This window comes from Polyodon spathula, chromosome 16, assembly GCF_017654505.1.
Source record: "Polyodon spathula isolate WHYD16114869_AA chromosome 16, ASM1765450v1, whole genome shotgun sequence".
Taxonomy (NCBI): Eukaryota; Metazoa; Chordata; class Actinopteri; order Acipenseriformes; family Polyodontidae; genus Polyodon; species Polyodon spathula.
The window spans coordinates 38,755,951-38,779,762 of record NC_054549.1 but is presented as its reverse complement, the minus strand read 5'-3'; the positions used below and the strand labels follow the sequence as shown (position 1 = coordinate 38,779,762).

At 53.7% G+C, this 23,812-nt stretch overlaps 2 protein-coding genes across 4 annotated transcripts in view; one reads left to right on the top strand and one right to left on the bottom strand.

Annotated features, from left to right (window-relative positions):
• Window positions 1-10,031, bottom strand: part of LOC121328343 (E3 ubiquitin-protein ligase ARIH2-like) — an 18,050-nt gene extending 8,019 nt beyond the window's left edge. The window contains exons 1-10 of the mRNA XM_041272960.1: window positions 9,925-10,031; window positions 5,561-5,974; window positions 3,851-3,918; window positions 3,383-3,446; window positions 3,127-3,274; window positions 2,583-2,704; window positions 2,381-2,490; window positions 1,762-1,879; window positions 1,153-1,203; window positions 1,037-1,058 (exon numbers count right to left, since the gene is read on the bottom strand). Coding sequence (XP_041128894.1) covers window positions 1,037-1,058; window positions 1,153-1,203; window positions 1,762-1,879; window positions 2,381-2,490; window positions 2,583-2,704; window positions 3,127-3,274; window positions 3,383-3,446; window positions 3,851-3,918; window positions 5,561-5,803 — 946 coding nt within the window. The 5' untranslated portion in view covers window positions 5,804-5,974; window positions 9,925-10,031. The remainder of the gene's footprint in view (window positions 1-1,036; window positions 1,059-1,152; window positions 1,204-1,761; window positions 1,880-2,380; window positions 2,491-2,582; window positions 2,705-3,126; window positions 3,275-3,382; window positions 3,447-3,850; window positions 3,919-5,560; window positions 5,975-9,924) is intronic.
• A 2,534-nt stretch (window positions 10,032-12,565) lies between these two features.
• LOC121328612 (mitochondrial carnitine/acylcarnitine carrier protein-like) lies at window positions 12,566-22,323 on the top strand. Of its 3 annotated transcripts, none has more exons than XM_041273449.1 (9): window positions 12,578-13,055; window positions 13,893-13,985; window positions 14,175-14,302; window positions 17,019-17,145; window positions 18,390-18,507; window positions 19,034-19,106; window positions 20,588-20,697; window positions 21,275-21,399; window positions 22,077-22,323. In XM_041273449.1, exons 1-9 carry the CDS (start codon window positions 12,954-12,956, stop codon window positions 22,137-22,139), a joined length of 939 nt encoding a protein of 312 aa, XP_041129383.1. In that variant the 5' UTR covers window positions 12,578-12,953; the 3' UTR covers window positions 22,140-22,323. The 3 variants fall into 3 exon arrangements, with proteins under 3 accessions (XP_041129386.1, XP_041129383.1, XP_041129385.1); XM_041273451.1 differs by having other exon boundaries at window positions 12,591-13,055; window positions 17,019-17,109; XM_041273452.1 differs by lacking the exons at window positions 20,588-20,697; window positions 21,275-21,399; window positions 22,077-22,323 and adding an exon at window positions 19,501-19,670 and having other exon boundaries at window positions 12,566-13,055.
• Window positions 22,324-23,812: the final 1,489 nt, after the last annotated feature.

Here is a 23,812-nt window from a genome sequence, read left to right as displayed (position 1 = left end):
AAACACCACACCATCATCCAGCAGAGATCTGACACACAGGACAACAATAACCAGGAGAGCAGAAACACCACACCATCATCCAGCAGAGATCTGACACACAGGACAACAATAACCAGGAGAGCAGAAACACTGCACCATCATCCAGGAGGGATCTGACACACAGGACAGCAATAACCAGGAGAGCAGAAACACTGCACCATCATCCAGGAGGGATCTGACACACAGGACAGCAATAACCAGGAGAGCAGAAACACCACACCATCATCCAGGAGGGATCTGACACACAGGACAACAATAACCAGGAGAGCAGAAACACTGCACCATCATCCAGGAGAGATCTCACACACAGGACAACAATAACCAGGAGAGCAGAAACACCGCACCATCATCCAGGAGAGATCTCACACACAGGACAACAATAACCAGGAGAGCAGAAACACCACACCATCATCCAGGAGAGATCTCACACACAGGACAACAATAACCAGGAGAGCAGAAACACCACACCATCATCCAGGAGAGATCTCACACACAGGACAACAATAACCAGGAGAGCAGAAACACTACACCATCATCCAGGAGGGATCTGACACACAGGACAGCAATAACCAGGAGAGCAGAAACATGCACCATCATCCAGGAGGGATCTGACACACAGGACAGCAATAACCAGGAGAGCAGAAACATGCACCATCATCCAGGAGGGATCTGACACACAGGACAGCAATAACCAGGAGAGCAGAAACACTACACCATCACCCAGGAGGGATCTGACACACAGGACAGCAATAACCAAGAGAGCAGAAACACTGCACCATCACCCAACAGGGATCTGACACACAGGACAGCAATAACCAGGAGAGCAGAAACACTGCACCATCATCCAGGAGGGATCTGACACACAGCACAGCAATAACCAGGAGAGCAGAAACATGCACCATCATCCAGGAGGGATCTGACACACAGCACCACAGAACAGTAACACAAACGCACCCCACAGATCTGCAACACCACACCGAACAAGAGAGAGGCTCACCGTGTTTGCATTTGGAGCATTGCTGTAAAACAAGGAAAAGCCACTGTCAGCACCACAATGAATTACAAACAATACTGAAAAACTAAATCCCAATCAAGCAACTAGACTGGCCTCACCATGTGATTGCAGCCGCCATTCTTCTCAATGCAGATATTGCATTTGGGGCACTGAAATAGAGAAAGAGAGGTGAGCAAACAAGAGAGGTGAGTGCACACACACACACACACAGACACATAGGACAGGGATACACAGAGGTGAGCACACGCACACACACAGGATACACACAGGTGAGCAAACAACACACACTGCCCTCCTCCCCCAGCCCCTCACACTCCACACTTCCCTTTCCTCTGAGTCGAGACTCTCCACTCCCCCATCCCGAGTGTCCACAGGGCCTCCTCCCGATCAGGTGTGCTCAATCCACAGCGCGCGGAGGTACACCAGGTGAGTCCCCACCTGCCTCCTCCCAGCCCCTCAGGGAGGCCCGGAGGGAACGGAGAGGGTCAGGGAGTCGAGGTGTCGGGACGGAGGGGAGGGAGGCTCCTCCAGACCCTCAGAGTCACGCCCTCCGTCCGGATGGAGGAGCCCAGGGTCGAGCCACACGCCCCTCCCTCCCGCCCGCCCTCGTGCCTCCCTCACTGCCTCCCTCCCAGCCCCTCCCCAGCCCGAGCTCCACACCCTCCCTCCCAGCCCTGCTCTGTTAGCAGTGTTTCCTGAGCTCTCACGTCTTTAGTGTGTGCGCTGATGTAGTTGGCGGTCTCCGAGTCGTCAGCACATTTCGTCAGCCACTTCCTGATGGTTGCACAGTCCGTGGGGGCGTGGTACATCTGACGACACTTGAAGCTGAAAGCAGGTCACAGAGACAGAAACTCTTCAGGTAATGGAGAACCACTCCCAGACTTTCTTAACCCAGCGGCTGGAGGAAGACTCATTTCAGGCTAATCAAAGTGAAGTTCAACTTGAAATACTTTATGGGCATGACAGGTTGAACAAGTATTGCTGAAGATACAATGCGTTAGAGAACCGTTACTCCCAGCAAACCTTGCTGCAGTGTGGCTCTGTGAATGTCTGGGGTGTGTGTGTGTATATCCCTCAGTCTGTGTGCATCCCTCAGTGTCTCTCTCATCAGAAGACTGCGCTGCAGTGTGGCCGAGTGAATACCTCTGTGTGTGTATTTCTCAGTCTGTGTGTATATCCCCCAGTCTGTGTGCATATCCCCCAGTCTGTGTGCATATCCCCCAGTGTCTCTCTCATCAGAAGACTGCGCTGCAGTATGGCTGTGTGTGGATTTCTCAATCTGTGTGTATTTCTCAGTCTGTGTGTATTTCTCAGCGTCCCTCTCACCAGAAGACCTCACTGCAGCGGCTGCACTGCACTCTGCGAGCCCGTGGCTCCTGCACCTGGATCACGATGGGGCAGTCTGCTCCCGGACACAGCTGCAGCTGGTAGTGACTCTGAGGGGAGAGGAGAGTGCAGGGTTAGAGAGACAAACAGACCCTTACCCTGCAGACAGCCCCTCTCTCACCCTGCAGACAGCCCCCCTCACCTCCACGGAGTCCCTGAAGAGGTAGCGCCGGTATTTCTCTCTCAGCTCTTCGCTCGGCAGCAGCGGGAGCACGAAGTCCTCTGGCATGCGCAGCGGGCACCCCCGAGCCATGCAGGAGATTCCTTCAGGGGGGAGAGGGGGTCCAGCGAGTCAACGGGTGCATCAAGCAACAGTGCAATTAACAGGATCAAAGAGAAATATACAACACGCGCCCACAACCAGCTGCCAAGTCCTGGCCCGGGTTCAAGTTGTGAAAGATGCCATATAAACTACTCTGCAGTCCAGTACTGTCCTGGGTTCAAGTCCCACCTACTCCCACCATCTTTTAAACAGAATAGCCACGAGAGGCGTTATACACACTAGTGTCCTGTACTGTCCTGTCCCAGGGTCTCTACACTCACTAGTGTCCTGTCCTGTCCCAGGGTCTCTACACACACTAGTGTCCTGTCCTGTCCCAGGGTCTCTACACACACTAGTGTCCTGTCCTGTCCCAGGGTCTCTACACACACTAGTGTCCTGTCTCAGGCTCTCTGCACAGACTCACCGACTCCCACCCCATCCTTGACCAGCACAGTGGAGTGCTGCTCCCAGCAGCTCTTGCAGAAGGGGTGCTGGCAGGGCAGGGAGAGCAGGCTCTCCTTCCTGACGAGCTGCAGGCAGACTCCGCAGTGCAGAGAGGAGTGAGGGGGCGCCTAGCACAGGACAACAGCAATGCAAAACACACCTTTCAGCACACAAATCCAGACTTTACAGACAAACAAATTAATGAACGAATGAATACTCACAGCGTGCGCACTTACAGGGTTACAGGGGGCGGCCTGCACCTGTGCATCCAGCAGCAGCTGTGTGGAATTGGACTTGTGCCTGAAACACAGAGCCAGGGTTACACAGCATCAAACACAGAGCCAGGGTTACACAGCATCAAACACAGAGCCAGGGTTACACAGCATCAAACACAGAGCCAGGGTTACACAGCATCAACACCAGGGTTACACAGCATCAAACACAGAGCCAGGGTTACACAGCATCAAACACACAGCGACAACGCACAGTCTGCAGCACAGTCAACACGCAGTCTGCAGCACATTCAACACGCAGTCTGCAGCACACAGTGAAAACTTGTTTTATATACAAGTTAGTATAGGAGATACAATGCAAGCGATTCTTTAACTATCCTGCTTGAGCTCATTCCAGTGTGTGTTGACCGGTTACAGAGGAGTGAGGAGCTCCCTGCTCTGCAGAGACACTCAGTTAAACATTGTGCCTACCTCTCCAGGATATCAGTCAGCTGCCAGTGGAAATGCACTAGGACCAGTTTAGCTACTGAAGGCAGGACCTGAAAACACAAGCACAGCGACACACCGGTGAGATGTACAACAGAAAGAGAAGACTCACTCACCTGTGTAGCAAAGGGGATTTGAATGCATTCATAACTCCAGCCCGAGCGACTGTGCTTTCATTCCTCGTCTGCCAGCTTGTTTCCCAGCAACTTTGTCAAGCTGGTAAAATATTATTTTTACTCTGAGAAGGTGCCGCTGCCAGAGAGAGGGTGAGGGGGTGTTTAACGCACACCCCAAAATAAACCTGCCAGACAGACGCTCTGCTAACCAGCCAGAGTGACAGGCCAGCAGGGACAAGAAATACATGACAGCCAGCTCACAGAACTGGTGTACTCAGCCCCTTCCCCCCTCTCTCTCCAAACTAGAATGCTGTTCACCTGCTCACTCAGCACTCTCTCCCTCTCACCTTGAGTGCAGAGGCCATGCTGTTCATCTGCTCACTCAGCACTCTCTCCCTCTCACCTTGAGTGCGGAGACCATGCTGTTCACCTGCTCACTCAGCACTCTCTCCCTCTCACCTTGAGTGCGGAGACCATGCTGTTCACCTGCTCACTCAGCACTCTCTCCCTCTCACCTTGAGTGCGGAGGCCATGCTGTTCATCTGCTCACTCAGCACTCTCTCCCTCTCACCTTGAGTGCGGAGACCATGCTGTTCACCTGCTCACTCAGCACTCTCTCCCTCTCACCTTGAGTGCAGAGGCCATGCTGTTCACCTGCTCACTCAGCACTCTCTCCCTCTCACCTTGAGTGCGGAGACCATGCTGTTCACCTGCTCACTCAGCACCCTCTCCCTCTCACCTTGAGTGCGGAGACCATGCTGTTCACCTGCTCACTCAGCACTCTCTCCCTCTCACCTTGAGTGCGGAGACCATGCTGTTCACCTGCTCACTCAGCACTCTCTCCCTCTCACCTTGAGTGCGGAGACCATGCTGTTCACCTGCTCACTCAGCACTCTCTCCCTCTCACCTTGAGTGCGGAGGCCATGCTGTTCACCTGCTCACTCAGCACTCTCTCCCTCTCACCTTGAGTGCGGAGTCCATGCTGTTCACCTGCTCACTCAGCACTCTCTCCCTCTCACCTTGAGTGCGGAGACCATGCTGTTCACCTGCTCACTCAGCACTCTCTCCCTCTCACCTTGAGTGCGGAGACCATGCTGTTCACCTGCTCACTCAGCACTCTCTCCCTCTCACCTTGAGTGCGGAGGCCATGCTGTTCACCTGCTCACTCAGCACTCTCTCCCTCTCACCTTGAGTGCGGAGGCCATGCTGTTCATCTGCTCACTCAGCACTCTCTCCCTCTCACCTTGAGTGCGGAGACCATGCTGTTCACCTGCTCACTCAGCACCCTCTCCCTCTCACCTTGAGTGCGGAGACCATGCTGTTCACCTGCTCACTCAGCACTCTCTCCCTCTCACCTTGAGTGCGGAGACCATGCTGTTCACCTGCTCACTCAGCACTCTCTCCCTCTCACCTTGAGTGCGGAGGCCATGCTGTTCACCTGCTCACTCAGCACTCTCTCCCTCTCACCTTGAGTGCGGAGGCCATGCTGTTCACCTGCTCACTCAGCACTCTCTCCCTCTCACCTTGAGTGCGGAGACCATGCTGTTCACCTGCTCACTCAGCACTCTCTCCCTCTCACCTTGAGTGCGGAGGCCATGCTGTTCACCTGCTCACTCAGCACTCTCTGGCTCTCCCGGTAGGTGAGGCAGGTGAACAGGTACTCCTCGGGGTCGAAGGCATCAGCCCCCTGCTGCTCCATGTCTCCTGCGACGCCCTCGTAATAATCCGCGATGTCCCCCGGGTCCTCCTCCTCCTCCTCCTCAGAATTGCCATCGAAGTCCTCGTTACTCTCGGAGCCCTGGCTGTTCATGTCCACTGACATAATAGGCGTGCCGCCAACAGCCGCTGCTAATAGTTCCCTCTCCTCTCCTCCTTCGCACACAAGGGCCAGGCCAGGAAAACAACTCCCAGTAGCCTCTGTCAGAGGGTCTAGGAACTCAGCAGCACAGCTCCCCGCACACTCATCTGCTATCGATGCTGCTGTGAAGATTCACTGGGGAAAAAACAGAGTGACACACAGAGAGAGGAGAGTCATTCTTTTCTAGTTGTATACAGCCTTACACAGGGTCAGAAAGCACTGGAGCCAGTCAAGCCAAACCACGGTGGGAAATAAGACTCCCACTGCACAGCAGTTTGATCCAGTCCTGGTTTTAACACAGGGATGACAATAAGACTCCCACTGCACAGCAGTTTGATCCAGTCCTGGTTTTAACACAGGGATGACAATAAGACTCCCACTGCACAGCAGTTTGATCCAGTCCTGGATGGAAATTTGCAAGCAGTTTGATCCAGTCCTGGTTTTAACACAGGGATGACAATAAGACTCCCACTGCACAGCAGTTTGATCCAGTCCTGGTTTGGCTACGAGTCTAATAAGCCACACCTGAGCTTGCTACTGCACACTAGGGCTAAACAAGCATGCACTAAAACCTGGAAAGGGTGAAACTGCTCCACAACAGGAGTCTTATTTCTATCTCTGCAAACCAAGACTTGAAGCACAGCACAGAAACCAGGACCAGAGGACACTGCTCAAGATACCAATAGGATAGCGACAATAAGACAGTGCAGGTAAGCCATTGAAAACTACAGGAGACATGGGGCCTGATTTAAACTGGCGTAGAATTCTAGAGGTTACAGAATGATTGTTTACTTGTTGCATTTACTTCAGAAAATGAATACAAAGAATAGCGTAGCAACATACTGTGTGTGTGACAGCAATTTCTACAGTGCTTTACAACACAGTGACACAAAAATAACATTTTGAATTTGTACTAGTAAAAACACTTCTGTAAAAATAAAAAAATCTACAATGTGACATTAAGCTGTCTGGCCACTTGCTGTGAAACACTGTGTATTATAACCTCCACCTGCTGCACTGCACAGCAGAGAAGAGAAACGATGCCTCCGCAGAGCAGCTACAACAGCACACCTTCCACTCTAACACTGTGTATTATAACCTCCACCTGCTGCACTGCACAGCAGAGAAGAGAAACGATGCCTCCGCAGAGCAGCTACAACAGCACACCTTCCACTCTAACACTGTGTATTATAACCTCCACCTGCTGCACTGCACAGCAGAGAAGAGAAACGATGCCTCCGCAGAGCAGCTACAACAGCACACCTTCCACTCTTACAAAGCACACCCTGCAGCACAGCTTCACCAAAACAAAAAACATGAAATGAGAATGACAGCTCCGCTTACGAAACTCAGGCAAACTTCAATTTGTTACTTTACAAAAGATGGCACAATAATCCATTTGTGCTTCAAAATGTTTCTGACGGGGGGGCGGCGGGATGTTGTTTCTGACGGGGTGCCGGCGGGATGTTGTTTCTGACGGGGTGCCGGCGGGATGTTGTTTCTGACGGGGTGCCGGCGGGATTTGTTTCTGACGGGGTGCCGGCGGGATGTTGTTTCCGACGGGGTGCCGGCGGGATGTTGTTTCCGACGGGGTGCCGGCGGGATGTTGTTTCTGACGGGGTGCCGGCGGGATGTTGTTTCTGACGGGGTGCCGGCGGGATGTTGTTTGCCGGCGGGATGTTGTTTCTGACAGGGGGGCGGCGGGATGTTGTTTCTGACGGGGTGCCGGCGGGATGTCGTTTCTGACGGGGTGCCGGCGGGATGTTGTTTTGCCGGCGGGATGTTGTTTCCGACGGGGTGCCGGCGGGATGTTGTTTCTGACGGGGTGCCGGCGGGATGTTGTGCCGGCGGGATGTTCTGACGGGGTGCCGGCGGGATGTTGTTTCTGACGGGGTGCCGGCGGGATGTTGTTTTTGCCGGCGGGATGTTGTTTCTGACGGGGTGCCGGCGGGATGTTGTTTCTGACGGGGTGGCGGCGGGATGTTGTTTCTGACGGGGTGACGGGGGCCGGCGGGATGTTGTTTCTGACGGGGTGCCGGTTTCTGACAGGGGGGCGGCGTGTGGCGGCGGGATGTTGTTTCTCGGATGTTGTTTCTGACGGGGTGCCGGCGGGATGTTGTTTTTGACGGGGTGGCGGCGGGATGTTGTTTCTGACGGGGTGGCGGCGGGGGTGGCGGCGGGATGTTGTTTCTGACGGGGTGGCGGCGGGATGTTGTTTCTGACGGGGGGCGGCCGGCGGGATGTTGTTTTGACAGGGGGGCGGCGGGATGTTGTTTTTGACAGGGTGCCGGCGGGATGTTGTTTCTGACGGGGTGCCGGCGGGATGTTGTTTCTGACAGGGTGCCGGCGGGATGTTGTTTCTGACGGGGTGCCGGCGGGATGTTGTTTCTGAGGGGGGCGGCGGGATGTTGTTTTTGACGGGGGCCGGCGGGATGTTGTTTTTGACGGGGGGGCGGCGGGATGTTGTTTCTGACGGGGTGCCGGCGGGATGTCGTTTCTGACGGGGTGCCGGCGGGATGTTGTTTCTGACGGGGTGCCGGCGGGATGTTGTTTCTGACGGGGTGCCGGCGGGATGTTGTTTCTGACGGGGTGCCGGCGGGATGTTGTTTCTGACGGGATGTTGTGACCGGCGGGATGTTGTTTTTGACGGGGGGGCGGCGGGATGTTGTTTTTGACGGGGTGCCGGCGGGATGTTGTTTTTGACAGGGGGGCGGCGGGATGTTGTTTCTGACAGGGGGGCGGCGGGATGTTTCTGACGGGGTGCCGGCGGGATGTTGTATAAAAAGGTATGTTTTCTTTATTATTATTGCATAATGAAATGACAGATGTTAGGCAGAGAGGGGATAGGATTGACTGTTACAGATTTCTTTAGATCAATTATTCAGTTCCACAGTAATATAAACCAGCCTGTGCCGCCCTGCTCTTCAAGTTATCTGTAATGCATGCTGTCAGTGTGCAGGGGCTGCTGCACATTCCTACATAACAAAATGATTTTAAAAGCTTGAGGCTTCTGCGTGGAAATAAGACTCCAATTGCATAGCAGTGTGATGCTGTCCTGGTTTTGCTAGGGGTTTAAAGAAACACACCTGAGCTTGTTACCGATATGCTGGTTCTAATCCAGCTCCTAGTAAAACCTGGAATGCATGAAGCTGACTTGGAAGGAGGCGGAGTCTTCCCATCCCTGCAGAGAACTCTGTGGTCTGCTCAGTTTATAAACAGTCTAGCTCCTCTCAGCCAATCAGAACTGGTCTGCATTCACATCCTGTGCATTCCATTGCCAAAACTTTACGAATCCAGTGATGTCACATTAATTAAATAAGGAAAGGACTGACATTACAAAATCAGATTAAGATCTTTACCTGTGAAAAAAAAAAAAAACTGGGACCACAGTAAAGGTCAAACAGCAAACAAGAAAGAACCTGTGATTCCTATTAACAGAATCGAGCAGAACCTGAGCTCTCCGCCGCTGTGCCCATGAGGCTCGGTGTATTACACCGATATAATCTACCACACAACAGTTACTGCTTTGACTTGCAATCCCTCCAGACAGCAAGTCTCTTTCAGTGCGTGTGCCACTCAGTTACACAGCAAGCATGACGCTGTGTTTTCATAAACGCAGCACTGCCTGTGACGATACCATGAATACCAGCGTGTTACCGAACTCGCTCAGCGCGTCAGCCTGCGAGCACAAAACGCGATCACTAACACGGGCTTGAATATCACTTAAATTGTGACAGGGCTCGGAAATAATATGACTTACAGAAACACAACGTGCGCCCCCACGCTCCCTCGCATGAACAGATTAAAATGAGGGAGCGTATCGCTTTCTAGATGAAAGCGTGGAAACTAAACTCTACTTCGCAGCAAATTTTGTGCGGGGGCACCACCGCTAGCAACCCCCCCCCCCCCCCCCCCCCAGCTCGGCTGCTGGCTCACTACCAGCCCGAGGACTGGCATGTAAACAGGGCCGCCCGGAGCCTGCTGCCTCCCTTATCGCCTGTCCCCCCCCGTCCCGGTCCTCGCCCGCCTGTCCCCGCCTGCCCCCCCCTGTCCCGGTCCTCGCCCGCCTCCCTGCCTCTCGTTACCGGGTCGCTGGGGGCAGCCTGTCTCGGATCCCGCGACTCGATTCCGGGTAGCTCCTGGCATCCGATCTGCTGCAGAGGGGAACACCGCCGCGTCATATCCGAGAGGAGGGGCGAGCTGGTGGTGGGCGGGGTTTCGGTTACTCTATTCTAAATAGACCCGCAATGACGTCAGCTGCAAGCACTCAGACACAGCATAGCGCTTTCATTTATCAACACGCAAGTGGGGTCACCAGAAGTGGTTGAAAATACAAGAATAATGATCGAATAACAAATAAAATCGGAACCGAACTGTATTCGATCAATTGTAATTAATAAGGGCTATTTACAATTACAGTTACACACGTGCGCAGGTGTGCGGTTCCACGCCAGTCGCAGTCACACTGTCGTTAGAGTGAATGATGAATTGCTGGTCTGATATTGATGTCTAAAATTGATATTTAAAAAGTTAAATGTCACATCTGTTTTAGAAAAGCTTTGTCCAGCGGATTAGCGCTGTGATAATCTCTCCAGACTAATCTCTTTCCACCTGGAGAAGGTCTGTGCTCTAATCCCGCTGCTCCTTGTGATAGACTCTGTCCTTGAACAACAGAACAGCTAACTCCTGTGCTCTCCTAATACCTCCCTGAGAGAGTGTTTCTGTGTCATTGCTGTCCCTCCTGAGACTGGCACTGCTGAGCTCAGAACTGTTCTGTCATTCCTGTCCTTGATTAAAACTGGAAAGAAACTCCTCAGCACACCGCAGATTCGCGAACACAAGCGTAAACAACAAGAAGGAACAAGGAAAAGAACCATTCAAAATTGTACATCTAGAGTTCCTCGTTATTCTCTCCCTAATTTAGAACAGCCAACAATGTTCCCTCACCGGAGCGATTCCCCACACAGCTCAGAACGGATCCCACGAGTGAGCCAGCTTCCTCTCTTCCATCCAGGACTCGAGAGTGGATGTCAGCGAGTTCCCAGCCTCTAGAGGACGAAGGCCAGGCCTGCAGGTGTCCCGCAGAGCGCACTGGGCGCCTGGCTGCTAGGATCCGCTGTAGCACAATGAGGAGAAAGTCTCTTCTGGTTTTGCCTTTCTAACCTGCGGGAGCACCCGAGCCAATGCTCCTGGCTGATTCATCTTCACTGTGAGCTCTCCCTCACGTGCTGTACCCATAGCCCCCAGTACGGCACTCAGCTTGCATTCTTGACATCACGGTGGGTGATGAAGGTTTCCACAAAAGTGTCTGAAAAAACATTGATATCTGTGTCTAATTTTATCACAAAGTGTTCTTAAGTTCTACTGTAGCAACTTATAACATTTCAAACTGCTACAATACAAATGCAAGTAAACATACAAACAAACAGCATTGTTTGACCACATTTCTTTATTAAGTGTTTCATTTAAATGAGTGGAGGGAGGGAGTGTGCCCCAGCAGGACTAGCAGAGACTGTTGACAGCACCAGGGGGCACAGCAGTTCATATGCCAGGGTCTAGCCCTCTTCCTCCTCGCAGACCTCGCATTGCTGCCACTTCATCGCGTCGAAGTTGAACTCTGACCCCGTCATGTGGTGGTACAGATCCTTGATGTCCTCACACTCCGCCTCGAAGTGTGTCGTAGCGTCAAACGACTTGGAAACGAAGATTTGAGTGAGGAGAGAGAGGGAGTCACCATTACACAGCACAGCACAGCACAGAGACACAGCACAGAGACATAGCACAGCATAGAGCAAAACAGGGCAGCACCGTAAAGCACAGCAAAACAGCATAGCACACCTCAACACAACATAACTCAACACAGCAGTCACACAGTGTCTAGATGACATAAATCAACTAAACACAACACAACAACAATACAACAACAACACAAGGCTTAATTATTATTTACCTGGCTGCGGGACCTGTTGTCAGAAGGTATGTACAGATTACTGATGGAGACGAACCTGCAGGAAACACAGCATGCTATCTGACGATCATGAGCCTCTCCCAGCTTCTACTGACTGTTCCCATTGAGTTCTGTGTGACAGCATCTAACAGACTTCACCTCTCTAACCCCCAGACCACCGCACTGACTCTGGCTCACTCCCTTCTGCACTATACTATTTTATAATACTTCCCTATGCTTTCCCATACCTCTCTATACTTTGTAATACCTCTCTATGCTTTCCCATACCTCTCCGTGCTTTACAATGCTTCCCTATGCTTTACCAGACCTCTCTGTGCTTTACAATGCTTCCCTATGCAATGTGGAGCGAGGTGGAGTAGGGGAGGGCAGGGAAGGGGGAGGGAACAGGGGACTCAAGGGCATCAGACACAGGCAATCCCACAGGATTAGAGGGGATTCATTTCCTAAAGATATTTAGGATACCGGTAATCACCCAGATAACCCACATCAAGGACGCAAATAAGACTCCCATTGCACAGCAGCTTCATCCACGCCTGGTTTTACTAGGAGTTTAATAAGACACACCTGAGCGTGTTACCTATACACTGGGGCTAATGAAGCTCGTAGTAAAACAACTGCTGTGCAACAGAAGCCTTCTTTCAATCGCTGCATATTACCAGGAAACAGTCTAATACAAAACATCTGAAATGAAAAAAGTCATTCAAAATACTGTATCGCAAACTGACGAGGATCTAAAACATGTGCTGGTTCACTCTGTAACAATCGGCAGCGCCTGCGCAATACAGCGTTACACTGATCTCCGAAGAGCATCGTCGCATGTTAAGGTTATAATAACAACGCTTCATAACTACTGCCCGGTACTCGTTTCAATACAGGCGTGGGGAGAGACGTTTTAACATGCTTGCTATCATCCGCCGCTCTGATTCCTGTTTTCAGTCCGGTCCTTGTGCGTGTGTCACAGTTTAATCCGTCCGACCGCCCATCTGGGGTAAAGGTCGGTCTTCCCAAGCAAGCTGTAGGGCTCATTTTCGGAGGTGAGGCTGATTCGCTCAGGGACCGGACTTTCACTCGCCTCCGCTGGAAATACATGTCGTTTCTGACATTTAATTATATCGTTTGTCAAACTCTCGTGTGTTCGTAAAAAAGATGTCGAAGCAACAGCAGATCAGCCCGCTGAAAAATTTCTTCGCGGGCGGGTTCGGGGGAGTGTGCCTGGTGTTCACCGGACACCCCCTCGACACGATCAAGGTAAGAATAAATAGTAACGATTACAAATGCAAAGATACATCAAAGTTATTGAGCTGCTCTCTTCACAGCTGCTGTTCACAAAACGCATGCATAGCCGGAGCGTGAATAAACTGACGCGAACTCGGATTCAGCTGTGAGAGTTCAAGCTCGCTGGCTTTATACGTGTGTGTGTGTGTGTGTGTGTGTGTGTGTGTATATATATATATATATATATATATATATATATATATATATATATATATATATATATATATATATATATATATAAATGTGTGTGCGCACGATTGCAACAGCACAGCGTTAAGTGGCAGGGTTAGGGTGGTGGTTTAGTGGAGTTAGCGCTGTCACATTGACAGTACTGTTTTATAGTAACAACTCCTGACTAAGGGAGTTCAGTGCAGCCCTGGAAACATGCACACCACTTCTGTTATGTGTCAAGTTATGTTTTCTCTGTTAAATATATTCTCTGCTTTTTTTTCTGAGCGACCTTTCACCCAGTTACACTCCACGGAGTCACGTGCAGGTACAGAATAACGGGAGCTGTAGCTTTAGCAAGGTCAGGACCATGACTGAACAAAACATGAAACCCTGCTCATGTAGTAATACAGCACAGCACAGCCCCTCTCCTCCTTGATTCTTACTCGGGATGGAAGTAACACCCCATTGCATAGCGGTTTGATCCATTCCTGGTTTCACGAGGGGTTTAATAAGACGCACCTGAGCTTGCTACCTGTACACTGTGGCTAGTGAAGCTGGTAGTAAACCCTGGAATGGGTAACCCTGCTATGCAATAGGAGTCTGATTCCCATCCCTGTGCCCCTGCCCCTCTCTCCCCAGGTGCGCTTGCAGACACAGCCTAAGCCGGCCCCAGGACAGCCTCTCCTCTACTCGGGGACCTTCGACTGCTTCAAGAAGACCTTGATCAAGGAGGTGAGGAGCAGAAAGGGGAAGAGAGCAGAAGAGTAAAATGAGATCTTCCAAGGAGCTGCTTGATCTCAAAGCTTTGTCAAGTCGGGTCTTTGTGGTTCAGCATCAGCTGCATGGCTAGGTAACCCGTTCCCATCCCTCGGCACTGTCTCTGTGTCTGTCTCTCACCCCCTGTCTCTGCTCTCTCCCCAGGGTGTGAGTGGTCTGTACAGGGGCATGGTGGCCCCCATCATCGGGGTCACCCCAATGTTCGCTGTGTGTTTCTTCGGGTTCGGACTCGGCAAGAAGCTGCAACAGAGAAGCCCCGACGATGTGCTGTCGTGAGTACCCCAGTACTGTGTGTGTGTGAGTACCCCAGTACTGTGTGTGTGTGAGTACCCCAGCAGTGTGTGTGTGTGTGTGTGTGTGTGTGTGTGTGTGTGAGGACCCCAGTACTGTGTGTGTGTGAGGACCCCAATACTGTGTGTGTGTGTGTGAGTACCCCAGTACTGTGTGTGTGTGAGGACCCCAGTACTGTGTGTGTGTGAGGACCCCAGTACTGTGTGTGTGTGTGTGTGTGTGTGATGGACCCCAGTACTGTGTGTGTGTGAGGACCCCAATACTGTGTGTGTGTGAGGACCCCAATACTGTGTGTGTGTGAGGACCCCAATACTGTGTGTGTGTGTGTATGGACCCCAATACTTTGTGTGTGTGAGGACCCCAATACTGTGTGTGTGTGAGGACCCCAATACTGTGTGTGTGTGTGAGGACCCCAGTACTGTGTGTGTGTGTGAGGACCCCAATACTGTGTGTGTTTGTGAGGACCCCAATACTGTGTGTGTGTGTGTGTGTGACCCCAATACTGTGTGTGTGTGTGTATGGACCCCAATACTGTGTGTGTGTGAGGACCCCAGTACTGTGTGTGTGTGAGGACCCCAGTACTGTGTGTGTGTGAGGACCCCAATACTGTGTGTGTGTGTGAGGACCCCAATACTGTGTGTGTGTGTGTGTGTATGTGTGTGTGAGGACCCCAGTACTGTGTGTGTGTGTGTACCCCAGTACTGTGTGTGTGTGAGGACCCCAATACTGTGTGTGTGAGGACCCCAATACTGTGTGTGTGTGTGTAAGGACCCCAATACTGTGTGTGTGTGTGTGTGTGTGTGTGTGTGTGTGTGTGTGTGTGAGGACCCCAATACTGTGTGTGTGTGTGTGTGTGTGTGTGTGTGTGTGAGTACCCCAATACTGTGTGTGTGTGTGTGTGTGTGTGTGTGGGTGAGGACCCCAATGTGTGTGTGTGTGTGAGTACCCCAGTACTGTGTGTGTGTGTGAGGACCCCAATACTGTGTGTGTGTGTGTGTGTGTGTGTGTGAGGACCCCAATACTGTGTGTGTGTGAGGACCCCAATACTGTGTGTGTGTGAGGACCCCAACTGTGTGTGTGTGTGTGTGTGTGTGTGTGTGTGAGGTCCCCAGTACTGTGTGTGTGTGAGGACCCCAATACTGTGTGTGTGTGAGGACCCCAATACTGTGTGTGTGTGTGTGTGTGAGGACCCCAATACTGTGTGTGTGTGTGTGTGTGTGTGTGTGTATGGACCCCAATACTGTGTGTGTGTGAGGACCCCGATACTGTGTGTGTGTGTGAGGACCCCAACTGTTGTGTACTGTGTGTGTGTGTGTGTGTGTGTGTGTGGGTCATGACACACCACCAGTACTGGGTATGTGGGTGTTGGGGACACACACAGTAACCCTGGGGTCAAGTACCCACCACAGTGTTGTGTGAGGACACCCAGTACTGTGTGTGGGTGTGACTGTGACCCACACACTGTGTGTGGGTGAGGACCCCAATACTGTGTACTGTGTGTGTGTGTGTGTGTGTGTGTGTGTGTGTGTGTGTGTGTGTGTGTGTGGTGAGGACCCCAGTACTGTGTGTGTTTGTGAGGACCCCAATGTGTGTGTGTGTGTGTGTGAGGACCCCAGTACTGTGTGTGTGTGTGTGTGTGTGTGTGTGTGTGAGGACCCTAATACTGTGTGTGTGTGTGTGTGTGTGTGTGTGTGTGTGTGTGTGAGGACCCCAATACTGTGTGTGTTTGTGAGGACCCCAGTACTGTGTGTGTGTGAGGACCCCAGTACTGTGTGTGTGTGAGGACCCCAGTACTGTGTGTGTGTGAGTACCCCAATACTGTGTGTGTGTGAGGACCCCAATACTGTGTGTGTGTGTGTGTGTGTGTGTGTGAGGACCCCAGTGTGTGTGTGTGTGTGTGTGAGCACCCCAGTACTGTGTGTGTTTGTGAGGACCCCAGTACTGTGTGTGTGTGAGGACCCCAGTACTGTGTGTGTGTGTGTGTGTGTGTGTGGTGAGGACCCCATTACTGTGTGTGTGTGTGTGTGTGTGTGTGTGTGTGTGTGTGTGAGGACCCCAGTACTGTGTGTGTTTGTGAGGACCCCAGTACTGTGTGTGTGTGAGGACCCCAATACTGTGTGTGTGTGTGTGTGTGTGTGTGTGTGTGTGTGTGTGAGGACCCTAATACTGTGTGTGTGTGAGGACCCCAGTACTGTGTGTGTGTGTGTGTGTGTGTGTGAGGACCCCAATACTGTGTGTGTGTGTGTGTGTGTGTGTGTGTGTGTGAGGACCCTAATACTGTGTGTGTGTGTGAGGACCCCAATACTGTGTGTGTTTGTGAGGACCCCAGTACTGTGTGTGTGTGTGAGGACCCCAATACTGTGTGTGTGTGAGGACCCCAATACTGTGTGTGTGTGAGTACCCCAGTACTGTGTGTGTGTGAGGACCCCAGTACTGTGTGTGTGTGTGTGTGTGTGTGAGGACCCCAATACTGTGTGTGTGTGTGTATGGACCCCAGTACTGTGTGTGTGTGAGGACCCCAGTACTGTGTGTGTGTGTGTGTGTGTGTGTGTGTGTGTGTGTGTGTGTGTGTGTGTGTGTGTGTGTGAGGACCCCAATACTGTGTGTGTGTGTGTGTGTATGGACCCCAATACTCTGTGTGTGTGTGTGACTATAGCAGGTGTGTTCCCAGCTGTGACCTCTCTCTCTGTCTCTCAGGTACCCTCAGTTGTTCGCAGCGGGGATGCTGTCCGGTGTTTTCACTACAGTCATCATGGCTCCGGGCGAGCGAATCAAGTGCCTCTTGCAGGTAGAGGAGAGGAACAGCACACTCCATCTCCTGAAGGTTTCAATTGACGACTGTGTGTGTGTGTGAGAGAGAGTGAGAGTGAGAACAGCACTGTGAGAGTGAGTACAGCACTGAGAGAGTGAGTACAGTACTGTGTGAGTGAGTGAGAGAGAGAGAGCGCACAGCTCAGTTCTGTGTAACCATCTACCTGCCTGTCTGATCCAGGAGAGTGTGAGTACAGCACTGTGAGAGTGAGTACAGCACAGAGAGTGAGTGAGAGAGCGCACAGCTCAGTTCTGTGTAACCCTCTCCCTTCCTGTCTCAGATCTAGGAGAGAGTGAGTACAGCACTGTGTGAGTGAGTGAGAGAGCGCACAGCTCAGTTCTGTGTAACCCTCTCCCTGCCTGTCTCAGATCCAGGAGAGAGTGAGTACAGCACTGAGAGAGTGAGTACAGCACTGAGAGAGTGAGTGAGAGAGCACACAGCTCAGTTCTGTGTAACCCTCTCCCTTCCTGTCTCAGATCCAGGAGAGAGTGAGTACAGCACTGAGAGAGTGAGTACAGCACTGTGTGAGTGAGTGAGAGAGCGCACAGCTCAGTTCTGTGTAACCATCTACCTGCCTGTCTGATCCAGGAGAGTGTGAGTACAGCACTGTGAGAGTGAGTACAGCACAGAGAGTGAGTGAGAGAGCGCACAGCTCAGTTCTGTGTAACCCTCTCCCTTCCTGTCTCAGATCTAGGAGAGAGTGAGTACAGCACTGTGTGAGTGAGTGAGAGAGCGCACAGCTCAGTTCTGTGTAACCCTCTCCCTGCCTGTCTCAGATCCAGGAGAGAGTGAGTACAGCACTGAGAGAGTGAGTACAGCACTGAGAGAGTGAGTGAGAGAGCACACAGCTCAGTTCTGTGTAACCCTCTCCCTGCCTGTCTCAGATCCAGGAGAGAGTGAGTACAGCACTGAGAGAGTGAGTGAGAGAGCACACAGCTCAGTTCTGTGTAACCCTCTCCCTTCCTGTCTCAGATCCAGGAGAGAGTGAGTACAGCACTGTGTGAGTGAGTGAGAGAGCGCACAGCTCAGTTCTGTGTAACCCTCTCCCTGCCTGTCTCAGATCCAGGAGAGAGTGAGTACAGCACTGAGAGAGTGAGTACAGCACTGAGAGAGTGAGTGAGAGAGCACACAGCTCAGTTCTGTGTAACCCTCTCCCTTCCTGTCTCAGATCCAGGAGAGAGTGAGTACAGCACTGTGTGAGTGAGTGAGAGAGCGCACAGCTCAGTTCTGTGTAACCCTCTCCCTGCCTGTCTCAGATCCAGGCTGCGTCGGGAGAGGTGAAGTACACCGGCCCCATGGACTGTGTGAAGCAGCTCTACAGAGAGTCTGGAGTGAGAGGGATCTACAAGGGCACAGTGCTGACTCTCATGAGAGGTAATCACACACACACACACACACACACACACAGTGCCACTGTCATGAGAGGTAATCACACACACACACACACAGTGCTGACTGTCATGAGAGGTAATCACACACACACACACACACACACACACACACACACACACTCACACACACTCCCTGGTTTCAGTATTCTGAATCCTGCATCATGGTGCTTGGAATTTGGACCATTTTCACTCTCATGACAAACAAATACTGTATGAAACACTGACTCCTCACTCCTCTGCTTACTTCTGTCCTCACTCCATTCCTCTCTTTACTCCTCTCTCCTCACTCCTTTCCTGTCTTTACTCCTCTCTCCTCACTCCTTTCCTGTCTTTACTCCTCTCTCCTCACTCCTTTCCTGTCTTTACTCCTCACTGCTCTCTCCTCCTCTCTCCTCAATCCACTCCTCTCTCCTCACTCCTCTGCTCTCTTTACTCCTCTCTCCTCACTCCTCTCTCCTCACTCCTTTCCTCTCTCTTTACTCCTCTCTCGTCTCTCTCTCCTCTCTCAGACGTGCCGGCCAGTGGGATGTACTTCATGACGTACACGTGGCTCAAGGACATCCTCACCCCTGAGGGCAAGAGGTCAGTGTCCCGCCCCCCCGTGTGTCCATCTGTGAGCTCCGTGTCTGTCTGTCTGCCTGTGTGCCTATCTGTCTGTGTCCTTACACCTGTGTGCGGACACACCGGTGCAGACAGACGGACACACGGACCTACAGACACCTGTTGCCTGCCTGCCTGCATGTCTGTCTGTCTGTCTGTCTGCCTGTGTGCTTGCCTGTCTGTCTGCCTGTGTGCCTGTCTGTCTGCCTGCCTGCATGTCTCTACCTGCCTGCCTGCCTGCCTGCCTGAGTGTCTCTGCCTGAGTGTCTCTGCCTGTGTGTCTGTGTGTCTGCCTCTCTGTCTGTGTGTCTGCCTCTCTGCCTGTGTGCATGTGTGCAAGCGCTCAATCTCACTGACCCCAGTCTCTATATCTCAGCCCCAGTGAGCTCAGTGTCTGCCTGTCTGTCTGTGTGTCTGTGTGCAAGCGCTCGATCTCACTGACCCCAGTCTCTGTATCTCAGCCCCAGTGAGCTCAGTGTCTGTCTGTGTGTCTGTGTGTCTGTGTGCAAGCGCTCGATCTCGCTGACCCCAGTCTCTGTATCTCAGCCCCAGTGAGCTCAGTGTCTGTCTGTGTGTCTGTGTGTCTGTGTGTCTGTGTGCAAGCGCTCGATCTCGCTGACCCCAGTCTCTGTATCTCAGCCCCAGTGAGCTCAGTGTCTGTCTGTGTGTCTCTGTGTCTGTGTGCAAGCGCTTGATCTCACTGACCCCAGTCTCTGTATCTCATCCCAAGTGAGCTCAGTGTCTGTCTGTGTGTCTGTGTGTCTGTGTGTGCAAGCGCTCGATCTCGTTGACCCCAGTCTGTGTATCTCAGCCCCAGTGAGCTCAGTGTCTGTCTGTGTGTTTGTGTGTCTGTGTGCAAGCGCTCGATCTCGCTGACCCCAGTCTCTGTATCTCAGCCCCAGTGAGCTCAGTGTCTGTCTGTGTGCAAGCGCTCGATCTCACTGACCCCAGCCTCTGTATCTCAGCCCCAGTGAGCTCAGTGTCTGTCTGTGTGTCTGTGTGTCTGTGTGCAAGCGCTCGATCTCGCTGACCCCAGTCTCTGTATCTCAGCCCCAGTGAGCTCAGTGTCTGTCTGTCTGTGTGTCTCTGTGTCTGTGTGCAAGCGCTTGATCTCACTGACCCCAGTCTCTGTATCTCAGCCCCAGTGAGCTCAGTGTCTGTCTGTGTGTCTGTGTGCAAGCGCTCGATCTCGCTGACCCCAGTCTCTGTATCTCAGCCCCAGTGAGCTCAGTGTCTGTCTGTGTGTCTGTGTGTCTGTGTGCAAGCGCTCGATCTCACTGACCCCAGCCTCTGTATCTCAGCCCCAGTGAGCTCAGTGTCTGTCTGTGTGTCTGTGTGTCTGTGTGCAAGCGCTCGATCTCGCTGACCCCAGCCTCTGTATCTCAGCCCCAGTGAGCTCAGTGTCTGTCTGTGTGTCTGTGTGCAAGCGCTCGATCTCACTGACCCCAGTCTCTGTATCTCAGCCCCAGTGAGCTCAGTGTTCCCAGTGTCCTGTTTGCTGGGGGCATGGCCGGCATCTTCAACTGGGCAGTGGCCATCCCTCCTGACGTGCTGAAGAGCAGGTTCCAGACAGGTGAGGGAGCGCCACCGGCAGGGAGGGCAGGGTACTGCATTGTGCTGGCTAGGGTTGGAGAAAAATGTAAGATTCATTTTAGGTGACATTTGCAGAGAGGACTGTGCTGTCTGCTCCCCTCCTCTCTCCCCAGTTCAACCCTGGCAGTGGACTGTGCTGTCTGCTCCCCTCCTCTCTCCCCAATTCAACCCTGGCACAGACTGTGCTGACTGCTCCCCTCCTCTCTGCCCAATTCAACCCTGGCACAGACTGTGCTGACTGCTCCCCTCCTCTCTCCCCAGTTCAACCCTGGCACTGGACTGTGCTGTCTGCTCCCCTCCTCTCTGCCCAATTCAACCCTAGCACTGGACTGTGCTGTCTGCTCCCCTCCTCTCTCCCCAGTTCAACCCTGGCAGTGGACTGTGCTGTCTGCTCCCCTCCTCTCTCCCCAATTCAACCCTGGCACAGACTGTGCTGTCTGCTCCCCTCCTCTCTCCCCAGTTCAACCCTGGCACTGGACTGTGCTGTCTGCTCCCCTCCTCTCTCCCCAATTCGACCCTGGCACAGACTGCTGACTGCTGCCCTCCTCTCTCCGCAGCTCCCGAGGGGAAGTATCCTAACGGGTTCCGGGACGTGCTCCGCGAGCTGATTCGGGAAGAGGGGATCGGCTCCTTGTACAAGGGCTTCACTGCAGTCATGCTGAGAGCATTCCCTGCCAACGCTGTGAGTATATACACTGTACACTGCACACTATACATTGCACACTGCACACTGCACACTAAACACTGCGCACTATACACTGCACACTGCACTATACCCTCCACACTGTATACTGCACACTGCACACTATACACTGCACACTGTACATTATACACTGCACACTATACCCTCCACACTGCACACTGTACACTGCACATTATACACTGCACACTGTACCCTCCACACTGCACACTATACACTGCACACTGTACACTGTACCCTCCACACTACACTGCACACTGTACCCTCCACACTGTACACTGCACACTATACACTGCACACTGCACCCTACACCCTCACACTGTACCCTACACCTGACATACACCCTATGCTCCCTACACATTGCATCCTCCAGACAGGCTCCCTGTACCCTACCCTGCCTGCCTGCCCGCCTCTCTCTCTCTCTCTGTCTGTGTCTCTGCCTGCCTGCCTGCCTCCCTTTCTCTCTCTGCCTGCCTGCCTTTTTTTCTTTCTCTCTCTGCCTGTCTGCCTCTCTTTCTGTCTATCTGCCTGTCTCTCGCTCTCTTTCTGTCTGTCTGCCTGCCTGCCTTTCTCTCTCTCTGTCTCTCTTTCTCTGTCTGCCTGCCTGTCTCTCTCTCTCTCTCTCTCTCACACTCGGTCTCTTGCCTCTTCACCCTCAGGCGTGTTTCCTGGGGTTTGAAGTCGCCCTCAAGTTCCTGAACTGGATCGCGCCCAACATGTGAGCGGCTGGGAGCCAGTGGGATTGTGGGATGGCTGAAGAAGGACAGCACCTCGCACTTACATTGCAGATTCTTTCAGAGATTATATATATATATATATATATATATATATATATGTGTGTGTGTGTGTGTGTAGACTTGTTGAAAGTTTTAATTGTGTTCATAAACAGAACAGAAGTGCCTTAAAGTTTGCACTGTGCAGCTGCAGAATGTACATACATGTGTGTGTATGTATGTATGTACAGTATGTATGTATGTGTACATAACCTAACATGTTTTTTGAAATGCAAGTGCTGTAATGAAATAAGCAGAGACTGAAACTCAGGTAAAACTATATGGTGCTTCTTCACTGCACTGAATAAATGAAACTCAGCCAGAGGGAGGCTGCGCTGGGACCGGCTCGGAGGGGAGGCTGCGCTGGGACCGGCTCGGAGGGGAGGCTGCGCTGGGACCGGCTCGGAGGGGAGGCTGCGCTGGGACCGGCTCGGAGGGGAGGCTGCGCTGGGACCGGCTCGGAGGGGAGGCTGCGCTGGGACCGGCTCGGTGGGGAGGCTGCGCTGGGACCGGCTCGGAGGGGAGGCTGCGCTGGGACCGGCTCGGAGGGGAGGCTGCGCTGGGACCGGCTCATAGGCTGCGCTGGGACCGGCTCGGAGGGGAGGCTGCGCTGGGACCGGCTCGGAGGGGAGGCTGCGCTGCTCGGAGGGGAGGCTGCGCTGGGACCGGCTCGGAGGGGAGGCTGCGCTGGGACCGGCTCGGAGGGGAGGCTGCGCTGGGACCGGCTCGGAGGGGAGGCTGCGCTGGGACCGGCTCGGGGGGGAGGCTGCGCTGGGACCGGCTCGGGGGGGAGGCTGCGCTGGGACCGGCTCGGGGGGGAGGCTGCGCTGGGACCGGCTCGGGGGGGGGAGGCTGCGCTGGGACCGGCTCGAGGGGGAGGCTGCGCTGGGACCGGCTCGGGTGGGGAGGCTGCGCTGGGACCGGCTCGGGTGGGGAGGCTGCGCTGGGACCGGCTCGGGTGGGGAGGCTGCGCTGGGAAACTCGGGGGGGAGGCTGCGCTGGGACCGGCTCGGGTGGGGAGGCTGCGCTGGGACCGGCTCGGGTGGGGAGGCTGCGCTGGGACCGGCTCGGAGGGGAGGCTGCGCTGGGACCGGCTCTGGGGAGGCTGCGCTGGGACCGGCTCGGGGGTGGGGAGGCTCTGGGACCGGCTCGGAGGGGAGGCTGCGCTGACCGGCTCGGAGGGGAGGCTGCGCTGGGACCGGCTCGGGGGTGGGGAGGCTGCGCTGGGACCGGCTCGGGGGGGAGGCTGCGCTGGGACCGGCTCGGGGGTGGGGAGGCTGCGCTGGGACCGGCTCGGGGGGGGAGGCTGCGCTGGGACCGGCTCGGGGGGGAGGCTGCGCTGGGACCGGCTCGGGGGGGAGGCTGCGCTGGGACCGGCTCGGGGGGGAGGCTGCGCTGGGACCGGCTCGGCTCGGGGGGGAGGCTGCGCTGGGACCGGCTCGGGGGAGGGGAGGCTGCGCTGGGACCGGCTCGGGGGGGAGGCTGCGCTGGGACCGGCTCGGGGGGGAGGCTGCGCTGGGACCGGCTCGGAGGGGAGGCTGCGCTGGGACCGGCTCGGAGGGGAGGCTGCGCTGGGACCGGCTCGGAGGGGAGGCTGCGCTGGGACCGGCTCGGAGGGGAGG